The following is a 19162-nucleotide window of genomic DNA, read 5'->3' on the forward strand; positions in this document are numbered from 1 at the left end:
TTTAAATAAGGTAGGCTACATAAAATAATAAAGAGCATTCTGTTTTCAACTGGATAGAAAGTTCCTCGTAATTTGAGCCCTGCTAACTTTTCCATTCTTTCATCCTAATAGCATGCCCTAATTTGCTACATATTCCCACAATAAACTACTAGGTGTGCTTGAAAAGATTTTTCTGCTCATGTGCTTCTATAACTTTAAATTCTCCCCTGCTTCTGACACATCCTTCACTTTGTGCATTGTAAAACACATTAATAAACATCTCTAAGCCAAATAATCATTTTTCCTTTTATCTTTCCTTGGAGTACCTTTTTCTTACCATACCACATAACATGGCCTATTTTGTATGAGTATTAATTATGTACATCCATTTCCCCACTTCGATTGTGAAGCGCTACACCGGAAGGCTTTCGCTTGCCTGACTTCTGCTCTTCTCGCCTCCCTTTTCGTCCACTCTTTTCCCCTCCCTTCTTCCTTTCCCCCTCCGCAAGTTCCTTCCTTAACCACTCCTTTCTTCATTTGGTACTCTTCCTCCTAGTTTGCCTTTTTCACTTTGCAGGCTCAGAATACAACTTCTGGGATACTGCAGGTGGGCAGTTCTGAGTTGTAGGTAAGAAGCGAAGTAACACAGCCTCAAAAAAAAAAAAAAAAAAAAAAAAAAACAAGACGCATGTTCTCCCTCATATGTGGATCCTAGCACCAAATCTTGAGTATGTATCCAGATATAACTACAGGAACCAGGATAAGAAAAGAATGAGGGAGGTAAAGGAAAGGGAAGAATCTGAAAGAAAAGAACAATAGGAAATAGGCATTAATAAGGGAGATATGGATAAAAATGGGGTTATTTTTAGGGGAGAGGAGAGGGAAGGTTATACAATGAACCTAGGGGATAAAGGGAAAGAAGGAGCTCAAGAGAGGTGGGACCATAGGAGAAGGGTAATATTAAGGGAGAGATGGGAAAAATGGGGGCACCTTAAATGGTGAAACTATGGTGGAAGATAAATAATGCCTAGCTAGTTTCAAAAACCAGAGGGAACCATACTAGTCCAAAACCTACTAGCAAATTATACATACAACTAGATCAAGGAATATAATATATGTCTAGGCAAGGTTTATCTGAGAGCATTTGGTCTTTGCCCAAGCTTTATCCAAATGGCACATGGTAATTAGAAATACCAAACTGGTGGAACTAATCTTCTTGGATGTTTAACAGCCATATTTTGAGACCTATACTAATTTGGTCAGAGGGGCATAAAGGACAGTTTTTGCTCCTTGCCCTCCTAGATCGACTAAGTTCCAAGGGACTATGCGCATCTCTCAAAATGTCCTGCAGCTGTGGAGAATCACCTGTCCTCTTGATCAAGGAGGCCATGGAGACCCCACAAGATGGACTTGAACCAGTGTCCAGTCTACAAAGAGGAGGGTCAACACAGAGGGAACATTTCCTCCATGTTTCCAAGCGAAGCCAGCCATGTTCAAGCAGAACCTTTGACTTATCTTCACATAGGTGGAACTGGTAAAAGAAAGGAGCCAGGAGCTCCTCCCAAGCTCATGTGACTCCCGAGGAACAGATCCTCAAATGGCCTTGAAAGCAAAAATAAATTGGTTTATCTGGGTTAACTGTATGGTCTTAAACACCCAAAAGGAAAGTATAACCAAAGATTAAAAGGATCCATATGTGTAGCTAAAGGCTAGATAACAAGAAACAATGCCACACAGGAGATACCTTCCTTTGAGTTGTTGGCCACGGTGGCCCAAGAGACTCCCAGACAGTAACCCAGCATAGAACTGGGAAAATGAACAGCAGACCCCAATCTTATCTAAAGAAATATTGATAACTGATTGCTGCTAGATGAGGAAAAGCTGACCTTCCTAAAACAAAGATCTCTATATAAGCTGACTAGATTCAGCGGATGGAAAAGCACTGGGGAATGGTTGGGGGTGCTGACAGCACAGTGGACAGTAACAGGGATGATAGAGTATATGGGCTCCAGTCAGTTGGGAGGGGGGACAGGGAGGCTATGGAAGGGTGCCATTTGGGGAATGGGTATATAGATGAGTAAGATTGTTTGGGATGGTCTGTATAATATACACACAAAAAAGTCAACATATTTAAAAAATGAGTTATATTTGAGGAGGAAGCATAAAAACTTACTTCATGTTAATTAGTAGGGGTAATAAACATTACAATTGAAATCTACCTGATGACTTTATATCCATACCCAGGTGCCAAGGATCTGAGTGTAACCGACTGTGACTAGTAATAATCAGATACATAGAGATTAGAGATGCATGTGCCAACATCTAAGTGTTAGTAGGAAAAATGATGTCTTTCTGTAGGAAACAGTGTATTTTAAAATAAAATGGAGACCTTTTTTAAAGGTTAAAAACTCATTCAATTTTATGTCTTCCAGGGTTATACTGAGTTCAATATTGTATAACCATATTAATTCAACTGTGAACCTCAAAAACTTACAGCCACTTTTGCAAGAGATGTATCTTTGCTCTGGAAATTGTTATTGAGTATGTTAAAGCTGTAATGAAATGCTTCTTCTAATCATGTGGCTATTAAATAAATATATTAAAAAGAAAAAGTTACTGAATGTCCAATGAGAGTGCAAAATACATTCAAATGTGCAGAAGATTACTCAGATAACCGTGTTGGTATAAGAAAAAATACTCAGGAAAGTCATTTGGTGCTGAAACTTTTTATTCCCTCATACTGTCATTCAAAAAAATCAGAATATTTTAAATCTGAAGGACTCAGAGAAGATTTTATCTTGCATCCTCATTGACTGATGAGAAGCAGGAATTTAGCAAATTGAAAAGATTATACAATTTGTTAGTATGTCTTTCTGTTTCTTTTCATTTTATACATTTAAAAGAGTATTATTGGCTGGGTGTGGTGGCACACACCTTTAATCCCAGCACTTGGGAGGCAGAGGCAGGCGGATCTTTGTGCGTTTGAGGCCAGCCTGGTATACATAGTGAGTTCCAGGACAGCTGAGGCTACAAAGAGACCTTATCTCAGAAAGACAAAAAAAAAAAGTATTATTATTATTATTTTAATGAGACATTAAGACAAATTTAAACCTCACTAAAATAGCCTTATATTATTTTCTATGTTAGGTATATTCTTCAGAATAAAGATTTTCTTTGTTTTCGGCAATTTTTAAAGAATCGACATAATAATAGTAAATGACAGCACTAAAATAACACTACTTACAAATATGTGTGGATGGATTTTTTTTATAAGTAAAGCTTAAAATAGCCAAAAACAGTATTATGAAAATAAACTTCAATGAAGAGATATTTTATACATATAAACATATGAATAAAACATACATACATTGAAATAACTTCTTTTTATTTATTTATTTATTTATTTATTTATTTAGTTAGTTAGTTAGTTAGTTAGTTAGTTAGTTAGCTATTTGGTATGTGGATGCACACATGCCATGGCACACATGTGAAAGTTAGAGGACAACTTTCAGGTAGGGACAGAAATGGAAAAGAGCTTAGGAAGTAACACTTTCATTTTTTATTACATCAGCCTTACTTGTTTTTCTAGTCATGAAAATGGCCTTAAAATGTCACTCATAAAATCATAGGCAGTTTCTTTACAGGAAGTTGTATGGGGCTGGTGGGTTTTAGTTGACACACTGAAATGGAATTTAACTTAAGGTTTATTTTCTAAAAATTGTTCCTAAGTTGTATGGTATAATTTTCATTTTTCCAATAGTCCCTGGTTACATAAAGCAAGATCTCTCTCCTTTCTGTGGTCCATATCAGTCATTTCCTGAAAAGTATTCTAGTTGTATTCAACTCAGTAACATGGAGGACATAGGAACGCAAATGTGAAAGCACAAATTCTTATTACTGTGATTATTATTATTATTATTTGTTGGAGGTAAAAGAAAACTGTCTCTTGTGTATTCTTAGACAATATACAAGAACAAATTAAGCTTTTAGCAACAGCAGATAGCTCATAGATTGTTCTTTTTCCTGCAGGTAACTAGATGTAATTTGATTTAAAATTCTTTCCTTTATACATTTTAGGAGCTGGATCAGTCATTTCAAATAACTTCTTCATAAGAGAAATATTCTTTTGATATTCCCTAGAAATAAATGTGATATATAGTAGGAGGTAGAAATTCATAATTAATGTAAAGAACTGGATCTATGCTTGAATGTCAGCATAAAACTAAGGCTGAGGAAGTCACACTTAAATGTGATTTATAGCTAAGAAAGATAACTTTTAAAACAAACTTTCAGAAAAAATTCGAAGTATTTTCTAAGGATCTGAGAAGGCACTTAGGAAAACAGGAAGAAATAGAAAGCAAAAAGTAATAAAATCAATAGAAATGTTCAAAACAATATAGCTTCAGTTAGTGGTCTAAAAGCACTGCCTACATTATAATCAAATATGCTTTTATAATGCACTCAAATAGCTACTTTGTAGAGATGTGCTATGACCTGAATTGAGTTGCTTCCAAATTCATATGTGAAAGTCAGTGCCTTGGACTGTGTCTGCGTTGGAAAACAGAGACTTTAAAGAGGTTATTAATGTAAAATGAGAGCATTGGTAAGCCTGCATCCAAAAGAAAACAATCATTAGCAAGTCAAGAAGAGGCCTCAGAAAGAACCAGTGCTTTAAAATTTAATTTTGAATTTCTAGTATCCAAAAACCATGAGGAATCAAATGTCCATTGTTTATGCCACTTAATCTCTAGTGTTTTGTTATGGCAAGCCTAACAAATTAACATACAATATTAAGGAAAAAAGAAATTACGGTTAGAATCTTTCCAAATCAACGATTAATCACAAATACAAATAAAAACATGTATTCCTGTAAGGTAAGGAAGAAATGAATGGCAGCTGCTTCCATCAACTAGAACACCCAGGACAGAAATTCTCTAGCTCAGCTTTATGGTGTTTATGGTGTGTGTGTGTGTGTGTGTGTGTGTGTGTGTGTGTGTATACATATATATATTTATTTAAATTATGTGAAAATATACTTTTGTAGCTAACTATACCGGTAGGTAGATTTGAATTAAAATTGAAGTGTTACCCAGCTAAGTAGAAACATGAAGAGAGATAACAATTTGGGTAGACACAAATTTGACTAGACTGGAAAATATGCAGTGATATTTAATCTTCCGCTTTTCTCCTTCCTTGCTTTTAAGACTACCTAAAAGATGAACTTTCTATCTGTATGAGACTGCTGAAGGCCACAGATAAGACCTGAACCACAAGGGCTTGTTGGAAACAGCACTTCTTTCTCTTTTCCTCTATCATCACCACCACCACCACCACAACCACCAGTATCATATTCCAGCTAGCATATACTGATCATCATTATCTTTTAATATTTCTGTGTATAAATAGACAATCATGAAAACCATCCTATGAGGTAAATACAAGTATATCTCACAGAATATGAAATTGAGGCACAAGGATAAGAAGTAATTTACATGGAAGTTTGCACAGAGTGGTAGAAGGGAGGATTTGGAGCTAAGCAGTTTACTACTGGAGTTCATACTCAACATTACTATGCACTCTACATTAAGTCATAATCAATAAAAATAAACTGAAGAGTAATTTTTCAAAAGTGCCCATACATCTCTATTACTCTGTTCCCGAGCCTGGACTCTGCTGTGAATGTGCTGCCACTGCAGGTACATAATGATGCATTCCCTGTGACTTCTACCTTGACCGCACATTGGTCATCCCTTCCTCTATTTGTCTCGGAAATAAAAGGGGAAATTGTATAAATATATACAAAAAAGTTTACTTAATTTCAAAGTCTAGTTTGATGGGTGTTGGAGATAAATATGAATTCTCCCTTCACAAAAATGAAATGGGGGGGGGACAAGACAAGGAAAAACAGGTTATTAAAGCTTTTAAAGCATAATTTACCTTTTTACTTATCAATATATGACTACCTTTAAGCCATCTTTCAGTTTTGTAAATGAGATTAAGGGCTTACTTTGCCAGGTTTGATAAGATTATCACTCAGACCTTTCTGCATTTCTAGAACTGTGCTGAATATTGGTGCTATTAGCATTGCTTACTAGTTCAGTATCTAGGTTGTAAAACCTAGTGTTATCTCTTTTCTTAAATACATTTGGCAAAGGACTAACCATGGAGTGGACTGCTAAAGTACACACAGGAAATTAATTAAAGGCTGGCTGGGATTGGGGAGCAGAGAAGAAAGGATCCCACTATGCAGGCAGTCCCTGCTGAAGTCTCCTCAGCTGGGCCTTTTATGCGTGGCTGCAGCATGCATGAGTGGGCACATAGGCTTTCTCAGAATCTAGTAGGCTATCCTGGCAGTAAGAACTCTTTCAAGTAATGCAGTTTGTTCTTGAAGTGTTCTGGGATTTTGCTACAGATACTGAACACAGGGGTTTGTGGAAATGAAAAAATAAGAGAAAAAAATTGACAAAGGTAAAGGTTTTGAAAAATGGTGTGGCTATAGTGAAGGAATCTAGGTTCAGCCATTGGTATTCTCTGATACAAAAAGTAAGCCTTTCTGCTGGATATTTGCCTAGATTAAGACAGTAGGAATTTTTAAAATCAGAATCCTACTTCCGTTCACAAAACAGCAGACTATTTACAGAAAGAATCTTCGCTACTTCTTATAGGCCATCATAGTCATAATGAAATCCTGAGGAACCCCAAGGCAGAGGTAAGAGTATTTAGGTCTCTCCTGTTACAGCTTTCTTATTCCACAGATCAGATGATCACATTTAACAGGTACCATGATAGCTGCTCCCATGAATACCAGATTCTCTTGGGAACTTGAAAACAGATATTTCAAAGCTGTTCCTCCAGGAGGCACAAGGCCTATCCAGCCTTACTATGCTATTGGACTGCTTGTTTTAACTACCAGCAACTCAAACTTTCTGATTAAGAAAAAAATTTTCCTAAGCATTTTATTTCAATCACTTCTCTCTAAAATTCAAACATAATTCATTTTTCCATTTGGAAATCATACTAAAATTCATGTATTTTTAAATACTTTAATTTATATATGATTAATCTACATTTTGAACTTTGCATTATATAAATTTAGTCTATCGGTTCTCAGATTTATTTATGGTCATAACTACTGAGTGTTTTTAAATACCCTTACCCATATGTAGACTGTTAATTCCACAGTTACTGCCAACCTTGGCAGTGTACTTTCTTAACTTCAGTAATTCTGTTTTTAAGTCTTAACCACATTAGAGTTGTTTTGTTTTATATAATTTCCAGATCACTTCACGATTCATACATTTTCCTGCTTTCTTGCTTTTTGGTTTTTCTTTTAGATTTTTTGTTGCGTGAATCTCTTTGTTATAGAATAAAAGGTATAAGGTGCACTAAATCACTCCATTTTCTCAGTTACTTCTCTACAATTTTATTTGGATCCATCATAGTCACTTCCACTGCCTGTGATTATATTTTACTGCTATTATTAATATAAAAGCAACTAATATCACCTGTATCATGTACTGAGCACTTTGCTAAGTGCTAAGCCATTTGTATCATCTAGCCCTAATCACACTGCCTTATGAAACTGCCACCAAAGCCCTATTTAATAGACAAGAAGCTGCAAATAAAGAGCTGAGCACCCAAGTAGAGTTTGCATGGGTCCAGGCACTCCCTCATCTGTGACACTGTACTCACGAGCTGCTGCCACATTCTGAAGATGGCATTTAAGCTTTTGGGAACCCTCTAAATGTCAACTTTTTAAGCATCCCATTCATGGCCACTCCTAGCCAGTTTCAACTGATCTCTCTTCTGATGTCTTCATGGCCTGTGCTCTAAAAAGTCAAGACAAAACATAAAGGCTACCATTACCTGTGTTTTCTCGGTGTTAAGAAGTAGTGGTGATAAAGAGAAGAGTTTAGTTAACTGTGACAATCTAGTTGCAAAATAATTTGCCTTTCACGCTAAACTATTTTATACTGATGTTGTCTATGAATCTATACATTTTTAGTTTTATTTATACTTAAAGTCTTTCTAAAAATGAATCTGCATTTGTATTATTCATATTTTATTAATGAGATTAATTGGATTGCTTTACTTTTACATTTTTGAGATATATGAATGGATGTTTAAAGAACTAGAAACTTGAGCAAAAAATGACAATATATAGGTAAAAGGTATCTGAGAAGAGGCATGTGCAATAAATAGAGAAAAACTTCTTCCTTTGTTATTACATTGTCCTTGGGTTCTAGAAAATTAACTTATTGATGATTATAGGATAAGTAAATTGGCATCAGTTTCTGGCCAATATTTGAGAAAATCTAAACATGATTTATATTCCTTTTTAGTTCTTGGTAGACAGATTTAAAAAATGAAAATTACAATGTAAGTGCTATAAAAGGAGTGAGATATCATTGTGATTTTTTTGAGAAATATTTCCACCAAATTTTCCTTAAATAAGGACATTGATACTACAGAGAAAGAAGCTTTGAGATCTATTGTAAGTACTATGCCAATGAGTCCCAGAGTGTCATCTGCTGAAACACTAAAAAATGTTTTCATAATGATACTGCTCAGGGAATGATCCAAGACAGTAAAGATAACCAATTCAAAAATAAATATCAAATACTGTAAAATTCTCCATATTTTTGACATATAATTGTTAATGATTGTGTTAATTTATATTAAATCATAAGGCAGTTGACCTGTGGTCAACTATAATTTGTTTGGCAAATTTTCATAGACAAGCCACATATTTCTGAACCAATGAAGAGAAAACTGGTTTTAGAGAAAAAAGTAAGTTAATCTCTAAATCACCAAGAGTGGAAAAGAGGAATATAGTCAAGCTGGGAGGAAGCGCAAAATGCACGGGAAGCGCACTGGCTGCACAGTCGTCCTCTACTTTGAAGGGAAACCTAAGAAAAGCCTCTGATTAACTAGAGATCATGTCTACATATTCCTCTGTATGCATGACAAAAATTCTACTTTCAGGTTTCCTAGAATATGCAAAATGTTCTTAGGAAAACTTTAGTTTACTAGGCACTGCTCTACAGATGTTTTAAAGAATCACTAAGAAGGTTCAAGTTTTTGTTAATTTATTGAGTTATTTAGAACCCTTCATGAAGACTTGAGAAATTTTTAACGTGGACTCTATAGACATTTAAAAAACTAGGCTAATCCTTAATTTGATTCTATGTTGAGCTTCATAGTAATGTCACTGGAACTCCAGAATCATCACTTGGTGTAGTACATTCTTTATCTATCTAAAGTTTGGGGTTTATGTCAGTTATCTCAAACTTGAAAAACTGAATTAGCTATAAATAATACGTTCCATGACTTAGATGATAACTTACATTCATCTGCCCAACTGCTTAATCTTTCTACAGTTTATAACAGCACAGTACTCTACTTTCTACATTTTATAGCAGTTACTTCATGTGTAAAGAGATAATTCTGACATCTTTAATCTAATGAAAATGTTTTCCAAGAATTTGATATATTAAACTAAAAGTTTATCGTTCAATATAGTTGAATTGAGTTTTTTGTTTGTTTGTTTTTTGTCTTTTTGAGACAGAGTCTCCTTGTAGCCTCAGCTGTCCTGGAACTCACTATGTAGATCAGGCTGGCCTCAAACTCACGAAGATCCACCTGCCTCTGCCTCCCAAGTGCTGGGATTAAAGGCACACGCCACCATGCCCAGCCTGAATTGAGTTTTTTAATGAAACTTTTAAAAATATCAAAATAAGTAAAGAATGGAAATATAAACTAAATATCCTTTCTTTTAAAAAGATGATTCTGACGTCTTTAATCTAATGAACTATTTAAAAATATCAAAATAAGTAAAGAATGGAAATACAAACTAAATATCCTTTCTTTAAAGAGATAATTCTGACATCTTTAATCTAATGAACTATTGCATAGAAATTAATAATAATTTAATCTTGATTGAAGAAGAATCCTCTGTAATTTTCTCTTTGATCAGTGAGAAAGATTAATCTTGGAATGACGGGACAATAGATCACCTAGCAAAGATAGTTCCACATCAGGAAATAATTGCAGTTGACTTGATTATATTTTGAAGTAAGCCAAGTACAAAATCTTAGGAGCAGAAAATAAAATACTATGATTTTGTTAACACTAGTAGGATTTGTCATAATCTAGGAGAGATCTGAATCTGGTTTTTAATATTATTCATCTCTGTCATCTAGCCAACTCATTCTGTTACAAAGAAGTAAATTTCAGAATCACTTCACATTAAGGCAATCGTTTTAAAACAGTTACCTACATCAGAATCACTTGATAGGTAATGTAGAAATAAGATACATCATAGAGTTTTGATTTCTTAGATTTGAAGAATGCAGAGAACCGCATTCCTCAAATTCCTCAGGTGATATGGATGTAGCTGCTCTGGGACTAACTGTGAAAACTATGTAATATCTTCTTTAATATAATTAGATGTTTACCAACATTTCAACTTTCTTCAAACCTAAAATGTCTGGTGTCAAAAGTTATAAAAGTTTTGAGGTCTTAAAAATTCATTTATTAAAAAAAATGGTGTAGAACTTGTGTCTTGGGGAAAAAAAAATGTAGTCATGTTTATAGCATTCTTTCAGTCCAACTCCCTGTAATAAACCTGCCAGGTATCTATAATAAGCCAGTGTTAATGCTTCTAGAGAATTTGCTTTTTATTGAATGCCTAATGTAAGTCACACAACTGGTCACACTTCTGCCTTTTCTGCTCTCTCTCTTCCCCTCTTTCCCTTCTTTTCTGTTTTTGCTTCTTTCCTTTCCCCTTCCCTCCCTTTCCATCCCCTCCCTCCCCTTCCCTCCGCTCCCTCCCCTCTCCTCCCTCCCCTTCCCTTCCCTCCCTTCCCTTATGAATGCTACATAAGTACTCTACCAGTCAGCTAAGTCCCCAGTCAACCTTTTCTTTACTTTTACTTTTCTTTTACTTCAGTGTTGAAGTAAACACCATACACATACCAGGTATATAGGATGTCACCCTGTGCATTCTCTTTAGAAATTTCCCTCTGAGAGTTGTCCTGACTTTATTTTTTCTTGATACTCATGTCTAAAATGACAATACTATTGAGAATATAGTCTTACTATATAAACCTCTTATCTCAACTTATACCCAGAAGATAATTTAAAAATATACTTGCTAGAAGGCCTTTTGAACTAACAGTACCTCATGGATATGTGTTTTATTCCCATAACTCAGTAACAAAGCAGATTCAAAGTACCATAAAGTAGGAAACATAAAATGGGAAAAGATTTATAAGATGACAATAGAAGATATTCCTAAATATCACTGAGGGGTTATGGGTTTTATAAAATGAAAAAAAAAAATAAAAGCTTTGTTCTTTATATACTTTTTAAAAATTTCATATTATATAATAATGTGTTTTCTTATGAGAGGTATATTCTTAAGAGCTGATATACAGACACATTATACATTTTAACATTTAATAATAGCGTGGGGCTACTGCATTATATGTTTGTGTCTAACTAATCTACATTCAGTTGTTTAAAAGAATCTAGCAGTATCATATGATTAAATGACTATTTTACAACTTTAAAAAGAAAATTGTCTTGCCTTCGAATGGTATTCTTGTTCCAGTCTGGGATCTGATCCGGCTACCTGTTTGTATTTGTTAATTTTCATTTGGCGATTTCTCTCCTCTATATCCATAGCACCTATCGAGCAGAAAAAAACCCATAAAATTAATGTTCAGTTCTTATTTCTGAATCCTACTTAGGATGTATAAAAGAAGAAATGCTAGGTTGATTTGTGACTTTCACTCAAAGTAGTAGCAGGTATAAATTAATGTAATATTATCATTATTTTTATTTAAACTATGCATTTTGGTAAATAAAAGCATAAGTATTCATATGCAGAATAATTTGAATTTGAAAATAAAATTGCATCTAAAGAGAAGGCAACAAGATAGAAATCACTGTATGGCACATCTATGTCCAGAAGAATATACTTGATAGCACACAAATTTGACCAATAATAGTGTTTTAAAAACTGTGGCTCTTAATTCATCTTTATTTAATTTATTTACTGGTAATGAAGTTGCAAGGTGAATTGGTTCCAAACTGGTTTCTGATTTCAAATATAATTTTAGAATTAAAAGCTTTTGTCATAAAATTTGGCTTCATATTAAAGCAAATTATCTTGAATACATTGTAGATTTAGTTATTAGGAATTTGAAACTTGAATTTTATAGACCTAATTTAAATAATAGGTTTTTGAAATAACATTCTTATTTTGAAATAACATTCTATGGTACTAAATGCACAAACTACTACTGAAATCAACTCGGAAAAAGAATTAGAATATATAAAGTGAGAAAATGAATGACAAACCAATTATATAAGGAGAATATTGCCCTCAGTAACTGGTGCTACCTGAAAACAGATATAGATATCTACATAGATACCAAGGAGATCTTTAAATAAAAATAAAATTCACTTAACAAATCCTAGCAAATATAATAAAGCATATGATTTCTATTAAGTAAATTTACAGCAAGACTATTTTATATAAATATATACAATGCAAAAATAAATTCTCAATTATATACTACACACTTACAGAGTAGGAAAAATGTGCTTAATGAACTCATGGGTAGCTCTAGTAGAGTGTGCTCATGTAAAATTCACAAGCATTGTGTGTAGGAACATAAACAGACACATACATACCCTTTGCTCAAGGTCATAGCTTTAAAGTTGAAGTAAAGGTATCTAAATAAAAATGTATCTATTAAAATAAGTATTTCAATACTTACCTGATTTTTAAAATAATATAAAGAAAAAAATGGATTGAAAATGTACCAACATAATTAGAAGTTACAGTATCCTTTCCTGAACCAATGTTTTAATTCATTTTTAAATGCTATATTCTACTCTGCAAAAATTTCATTATACATCAGATAATTCTTCTTAGTAACAAATTTTAAATGGGACAAGCTAAAATAAGAGAGAAGAAATTTTTTTTCAAAAAGGAGTAACAAAATCTTGGATAAAAGTACACATAGAGACCTTATATTAGATGACTTATAAAAATGTCATCATACTTTGTTATTGTTGTTGTTGTTTGAGACAGTGTTATTTCAGGCTGACCTCAGACTCATGGTCTTTCTGTCTCAGACTCCAAAGTGCTGGGATTACTTTTGTCTTTTTGCCATCAAACTTAAGTCAATTATTCAATAAGTAGCCAATATGCTATTAATATAGTCGTATCTTAATAACAGTATAGCTGACTGCATGTCAGTTTTCAGAGTGCAGATATTAATGTCATACAAATATAACCTGAATGATGTATTAAAATCAGATGAGTGTCTGTGATATGAAATATAGACAAGTATAAATATATTGATCCATTAAACCGCAACTGTGAAACTGTATCTCAAGAAATACTCTCACATAAACATATTTATTTCCCAATGGTAAAGAATAAAAGTTAGCCCAATATTTAAAAAAGTATGTGTATTGAAAGGATGTTAGCTAAACTGTGTTTAGGAATTTATTAGGAAAAAAGAGTCATGCTGCTATCACAGTAGAAAAATAGTATGTTAAATACAAAAATTACCAGTCGACAAGATTATTTAGACCTGTATAGACATAGATAGAAAAATATATCCACAAATAAATATATATGCATTTTCTAGTTAGATACTTTTTGTGGACAGCAACCTTTTATGACAACTACATTAAGTTCCTTTTGATTACTAGGCAGTAATATTACACACTGGCAAGGGCTGGCAAACATTTCCTGTACAGCCCCAGTAGCAACATATATTGTAAATCTGTGTGTGTACACATGAGTGTTTGTGTACCTACACACATGTGTGTGTGTGAGTGCGTGTGTGTGTATGTGTGTGTGTATGTAGAACATGCACATGTATGTCAGATAGCATGTGCATGTGAAAACTAGAAGACAACCTTGGGTGTCTTTCCTTGTATACTGTACACCTTGCTTTTGGGAGACAGGGTCGTCTCTCACTAGTCTGGAATACATCCATTAGACTAGGCTACCAAGCCATTGAGCCCCATGGATCTACCTATCTCTGAATCCCCAGTGTAGGGATTACAAGCATTGGGACTACTACCCCCGGCTTTTTTTTTTTTTTTTTTTAAGCTCGGGTACTGGGGATGGAACTCAGGTCCTCAGGCTTACAGGAGAAGTGCTTTACTAAATGAGCCGTCTTCTAGACCCTATATTGCAGATATTTTTTATCATATGAAAACTGTTATTTTTCTGCAAGTTCGTCATGGCCAGATAAAAGCAGCTTTAGACAATGCACAGACAAATGACTGTGGTTATGTTCTAATAACAAGTGCACAGCAAATATCACATTACATAGGGGTAAAGATAAAAACATTTCCTCTAAAGTCAAGAAGAAGAAAAGACTGTCCATTTTCATATTCACATTCAATATAGGACACAAAATTATTGTCAGACCATTAGTCAACAGAGAAAAATAGAAGGAACGTAAACAGGAAAAGAGGAAGTCAATCATGCCTATTAGCAGTTGATACAATACTGTATGTGAAAACCCTAAAGACCCCATTAAGACTCTTAAAACTGATAATTGAATTCAGCAAAGTAGCAAGAAACAAAATCAACATACAAAAACTGGTAGCTTTTCTATATACAAATTGCAAACTTATTTAGAAAGAAAACAGGAAAAGAATCCCATTGGGAATAGCAACAAGAAAGTAAAACAACTCCCAGGACTCAGGAGTCATAGACAAGCTGATCTCTGTGAGTTCAAGGCCAGTCTAGTCTACATATGTAGCAGGTTTCATGCCAGCCAGTGTTACCTAGTGAGACCTTGCCTAAAAAAGAGTAAGATATCTAGAAATAAATAGAAATAAACCTATCAAGGAGATGAAAGTTCATTACAATGAAAACAAAGCTATAAGAAAAAAAAAAAGAAAAGAAAATAGTAGAGGATGGAAATAGCATACTTATTTATATACTAGAATTAGTATTGTTAAAATAGCCATACTACCAAAAGCAGTCTACAGACTCAATATGATCTTTAAGATACCTGTGGAATTCTTCATAGAACTTGAAAAAAAAAGTCCCAAAATTCAATTGTAAACAAAATAAATCTCAAAAATCACCAAAGCAAGAGTAAGAAAGAAAACAATGGTGAGGGCAGGACAATATCTGATTTCAATGCTAATGTAAACAGTGCAGTAGGTTAAAAACTCATTCAATTTTGTCTTACAGGGCTTATACTGATTTCAATATTGTATAACTGTATTAATTCAACAGGGAACCTAAAAATTTTATAGCCACTTTTGAAAGGGATGGATCTTTGCTCTGGAAACTGTTAATGAGTATGTTAAAGCTGTAATGAAATGCTCCTTCTAAAAAATAAAATTAAAACAACAAAAAAAAAAAAACAAAAATACAGGCACGGGCACAGGACATAGGGGAGAGCCTACCACTACTATTCTGCTAAATGGACACAGATTTAACTGCCTCCTAATGATTAAGTTTTAGACCATAAATTAATGCATCTGTCATCTCTCACCAGAGCAGCTTCTTTCTGCAGCAAATGGTAATTAACATAGAGGCCCCAAACTGGTCAACATGTAGAGCATAAGAGACTGCAAGTGCTTAGCCATAAAAGGAACACATATGTCACACCCTCCTGTCCCAAGGTCCAGGGATTATCATGGAAGAAGATATGAAAGATTGTAAGAGCCAAAGGTGGCGAATGACTACAGGAAACAGTGTTTTTCAGACAACAGGGTAGTTACTCATACGAATTCAACAACAGTGACGGTATGCACAAGACAAAATCCCAGCATAGGAGCGGGAGAGGGACAGGTGAGCAAGAAGCCCCAACCCTAGCTGAGGAATAATGGTAACAGATAGCTGCTGGGAGAGAGTCAGTTTTAAGGGTGTGATGCTGGGTAGACCGACCAGCCTCCAGGGGATGGACCCACATCAAAGAGCATTTGGGGACACAAATTAAGATTTGATAGGCCTTAAAAAAATAACAGAGGACATGTAATCAGGAAAGGGGTAATAAGGTGGCATTGCTATTGGGGAGAAGGTCTGAATTTGATCAAAACACATTGTATGGAATTCTCAAAAAAGTCAATAAATATTTTTAAAAACAGATATGCAGACTCATGGAATAAAAAACTCAAAACTAAAGCAACGCAACTGTGGCAAATGAGTCTGGACAAATTGCCCCAAACACAATTAGAGAAGCAAGTGGTGCCGAAAAGACTGGACATTCACAGGAGACAGAGACCACAAAAACCAACTCAAAATGGAACACTGACCTTAAAGAAAGACTTGAAATTTTGAAACTAATAACTGAGGAAAAGAAATGGTTTCAATATTATAACACAGGCAAGGATTTCCTGAACAGGACCCCATTAGCCCAGGGAACAAAAGCAAGAACTGACAATACCTTTTTTTTTTTTTTTAAGATTCCATCTTACCCCAGTTAGACTGGCTAAGATCAAGAGAACAAAAGATTTCAAATGCTGGAGAGGATGTGGAGAAAGAGGAATGCTCATTTAGTGCTGGTGGGAATGCAAACTTGTGCAACCATTATGGAAAGCAGTGTGGAGAACTCTCAAAAAACTAAAAATGAACCTACTATACGGTTCAGTTATACCACTCCTTGGCATATGCCCAAAAGGACACATCCTGCTGCAGAGATACCTGAAAGTCCATGATTGTTGCTACTCTCTTCACAATAGCTAAGAAATGGAAACAACCTAAATGTCCCTTAACTGATGAATGGATAATGAAAATGTAGTATATCTGCACACGAAGTTCTACTTAGCAGTAAGTAAGTTCTACTTAGCAGGTAAATGGATGGAACTAGACAGATTTTTTTTTTTTTTTTTTTTTTTTTTTTTTTTTTTTTTTTAGCCTTCCATCTGGCTGCCCTGAGCACTTTGAAGTTGTGGAATAGTAGACTGGGTGCTGGAGGGAGGCTGCATGCCTTTTTATCCAGCCCCCTCGTTTTTTTCCTCAGCACATGCGCCACCATGCCCGGCTGGAACTAGACAGCATTATACTAAGTGAAGTAACACAAACACAGAAAAGCAAGCAATATATGTTCTCCCTCATTTGTGGATTGTAGCACCAATCCCTTATATGTGAGTACATAAACTCTGCTGTAACACCAGGAGTGAGGAAAACGGAAAGGATACACGGAGGTAAAGGAAAAGAACCTGAGAGGGGGAACAGATGTTACAGGGAGGGGAGAGGTGGGGAAAGTGGGAGTGTTTGGTAGGGAGGAGAGGAGGGAGGGATAAGGGGCCAAGCTGGGAGGGGGGAACTCCATGAAAAATGCACATACAGTGTTTGAACAGTGCATATGTATACCCGGGAGCTGCTTGGCAAGGAACACAGTGACAGATCATACCAATTTTAAGAGCTTCTTCACAGAAAAGTAAACAACTGAAGGAATGAACAGACAATTCACAGAGTGGGAGAAAAATATTTGCAGATATGTAACAGAGGGTTAATATCCAGAATACACAATCAATAAACTTTTAAAATATTTGTTTTTAATTATGTGTATGCCTCTAAGTTTGTGTGTGGGTTTGTGCATGTGAGTGCAGTGCCTGTGGAGGCTGGAAGAGGGTATGGGATCCCCTGGAGTTGGTTACAAGTTGTTGTGAGCTGCCTGACCTGGGTACTGGGAACTGAACTCAGGTCCCGGCAAGAGCAGTATGAGGTCGTAACTGCTAAGCAAACTCTTCAGCCACTAAATAAGCTTTTTACATCAAAGAAAAGTAATACATTCAAAAATGGAAAAAATGATCTGAACAGATCTTCTCCAAAGAAGTACACAAGAAAATACTATCTCTAGCCACCAGAGAAATGCAAATCACAACTAGACTGAGAGTCTATTGCATAGCAGTAAGAATGACTTGATAAGCCTTAAGATAAATGACACAATGCATGAAATCCAGTGGAGGGGCTATGGGAGGGTACTGATGGAAAATGGGGGATACAGATGATTAAGATGTGTAGGAAATACATAAAAATTCAATAAGAATTTATAAAAAAAGAATAGCAGTTACTTTCTTAAAAAAGGTAACAAATGCTGGTAAAGACACAGGGAAAAAGGAACGATAATACATCATTAGTAGGAATGTAAATTAACACTGCTACTATGTAAAACAGCATGGAAGTTCAAAAAGAAAAACAAAACAAAATCTCAAAAGATAACTAACATACAATCCAGCTATACTACTTGGTATTTGTCTGAAGGAAATGAAGTCCATATATAAAGGGAGGTATGTTTATTGTGGCGCTATTCCTAAGAGTCAAGCTATGGAATTAGACTAAGCACTTTGTCAATGAATGGATAAACTATGGCATGTGTGCACAACGGTACATATTCAGATATAAAGATATATTCTGTCATCTGTAGGAATATGGACAAGAGTAGAGAATGTTATGTTAAGCAAAAATACGTCAGATTAGCCAGATACCAGAAAGACAAGTGTCACATGGTTTCTTTCATATATGAAACTTAAAAAAATAAATTAATAAAAAGATGATTCAAAAGAAGAAGTCCTTCAATAGAAGGAGAAGGTGACCAGAGGGGATGGGAAAAGAGCAGAGGTCAAGAGAGGGTAGGAGGGAAAGCAGGCATGATCAAAACAGAATATATGCTTGTGTGGAAGCTTTGTGGTGAAACAAATTAATGTGAATAATTAATATCCATTAATTACTTTAAAAATATTATTTCTACAATAAGCATCATATAAGACTTAGATTTGGCATGTTGGTTTAATATTTCTTGGAAAGGGCCTTTCTCATTAGTAATGATCAAAAAATTATGTAGAATCTGGGTGGGGAGATAGCTCAGTTAGTAAAGTGTTTGACTTGCAAGGACAAGGACCTGAGTTCAACCTCCAGAACCCCTATAAAAAGTTCATGCATGGTGGTTCACCCATGCAATCCCAGTGCTGGGGAAGTGAGGACTGGTGGAGTCTATCCTATTTGGTAAACTCCAAGCCAAAGAAAAACTGTCTCAAAAAAGCAAGCTAAATAAAGTCTTAGGAAAGTTACCCTAGGCTAACTCAGGCCTCCACACCATGCACACACACACACACACACACACACACACACACACACACACACACACACGGGGGAGGGTTTAGAGAGCTAGCTATAGAAAAG

The 19162-nt window shown here is 35.0% G+C and overlaps 1 protein-coding gene across 11 annotated transcripts in view; it reads right to left on the reverse strand.

Moving 5' to 3' along the window:
• Positions 1-19162, reverse strand: part of Rims2 (regulating synaptic membrane exocytosis 2) — a 570072-nt gene that overhangs the window by 145728 nt on the left and 405182 nt on the right. For 5 of the 11 annotated variants that reach the window (XM_008851539.2, XM_008851538.2, XM_008851540.3 and 2 more), the window contains one exon: positions 11570-11670. The exons of the other annotated variants lie outside the window; for them this stretch is intronic. In XM_008851539.2, coding sequence (XP_008849761.1) covers positions 11570-11670 — 101 coding nt within the window. The remainder of the gene's footprint in view (positions 1-11569; positions 11671-19162) is intronic. 11 annotated transcript variants of the gene reach the window in all.

The sequence above is a fragment of the Nannospalax galili genome, unplaced genomic scaffold, assembly GCF_000622305.1.
Source record: "Nannospalax galili isolate Female #2095 unplaced genomic scaffold, S.galili_v1.0 scaffold284, whole genome shotgun sequence".
NCBI lineage: Eukaryota > Metazoa > Chordata > Mammalia > Rodentia > Spalacidae > Nannospalax > Nannospalax galili.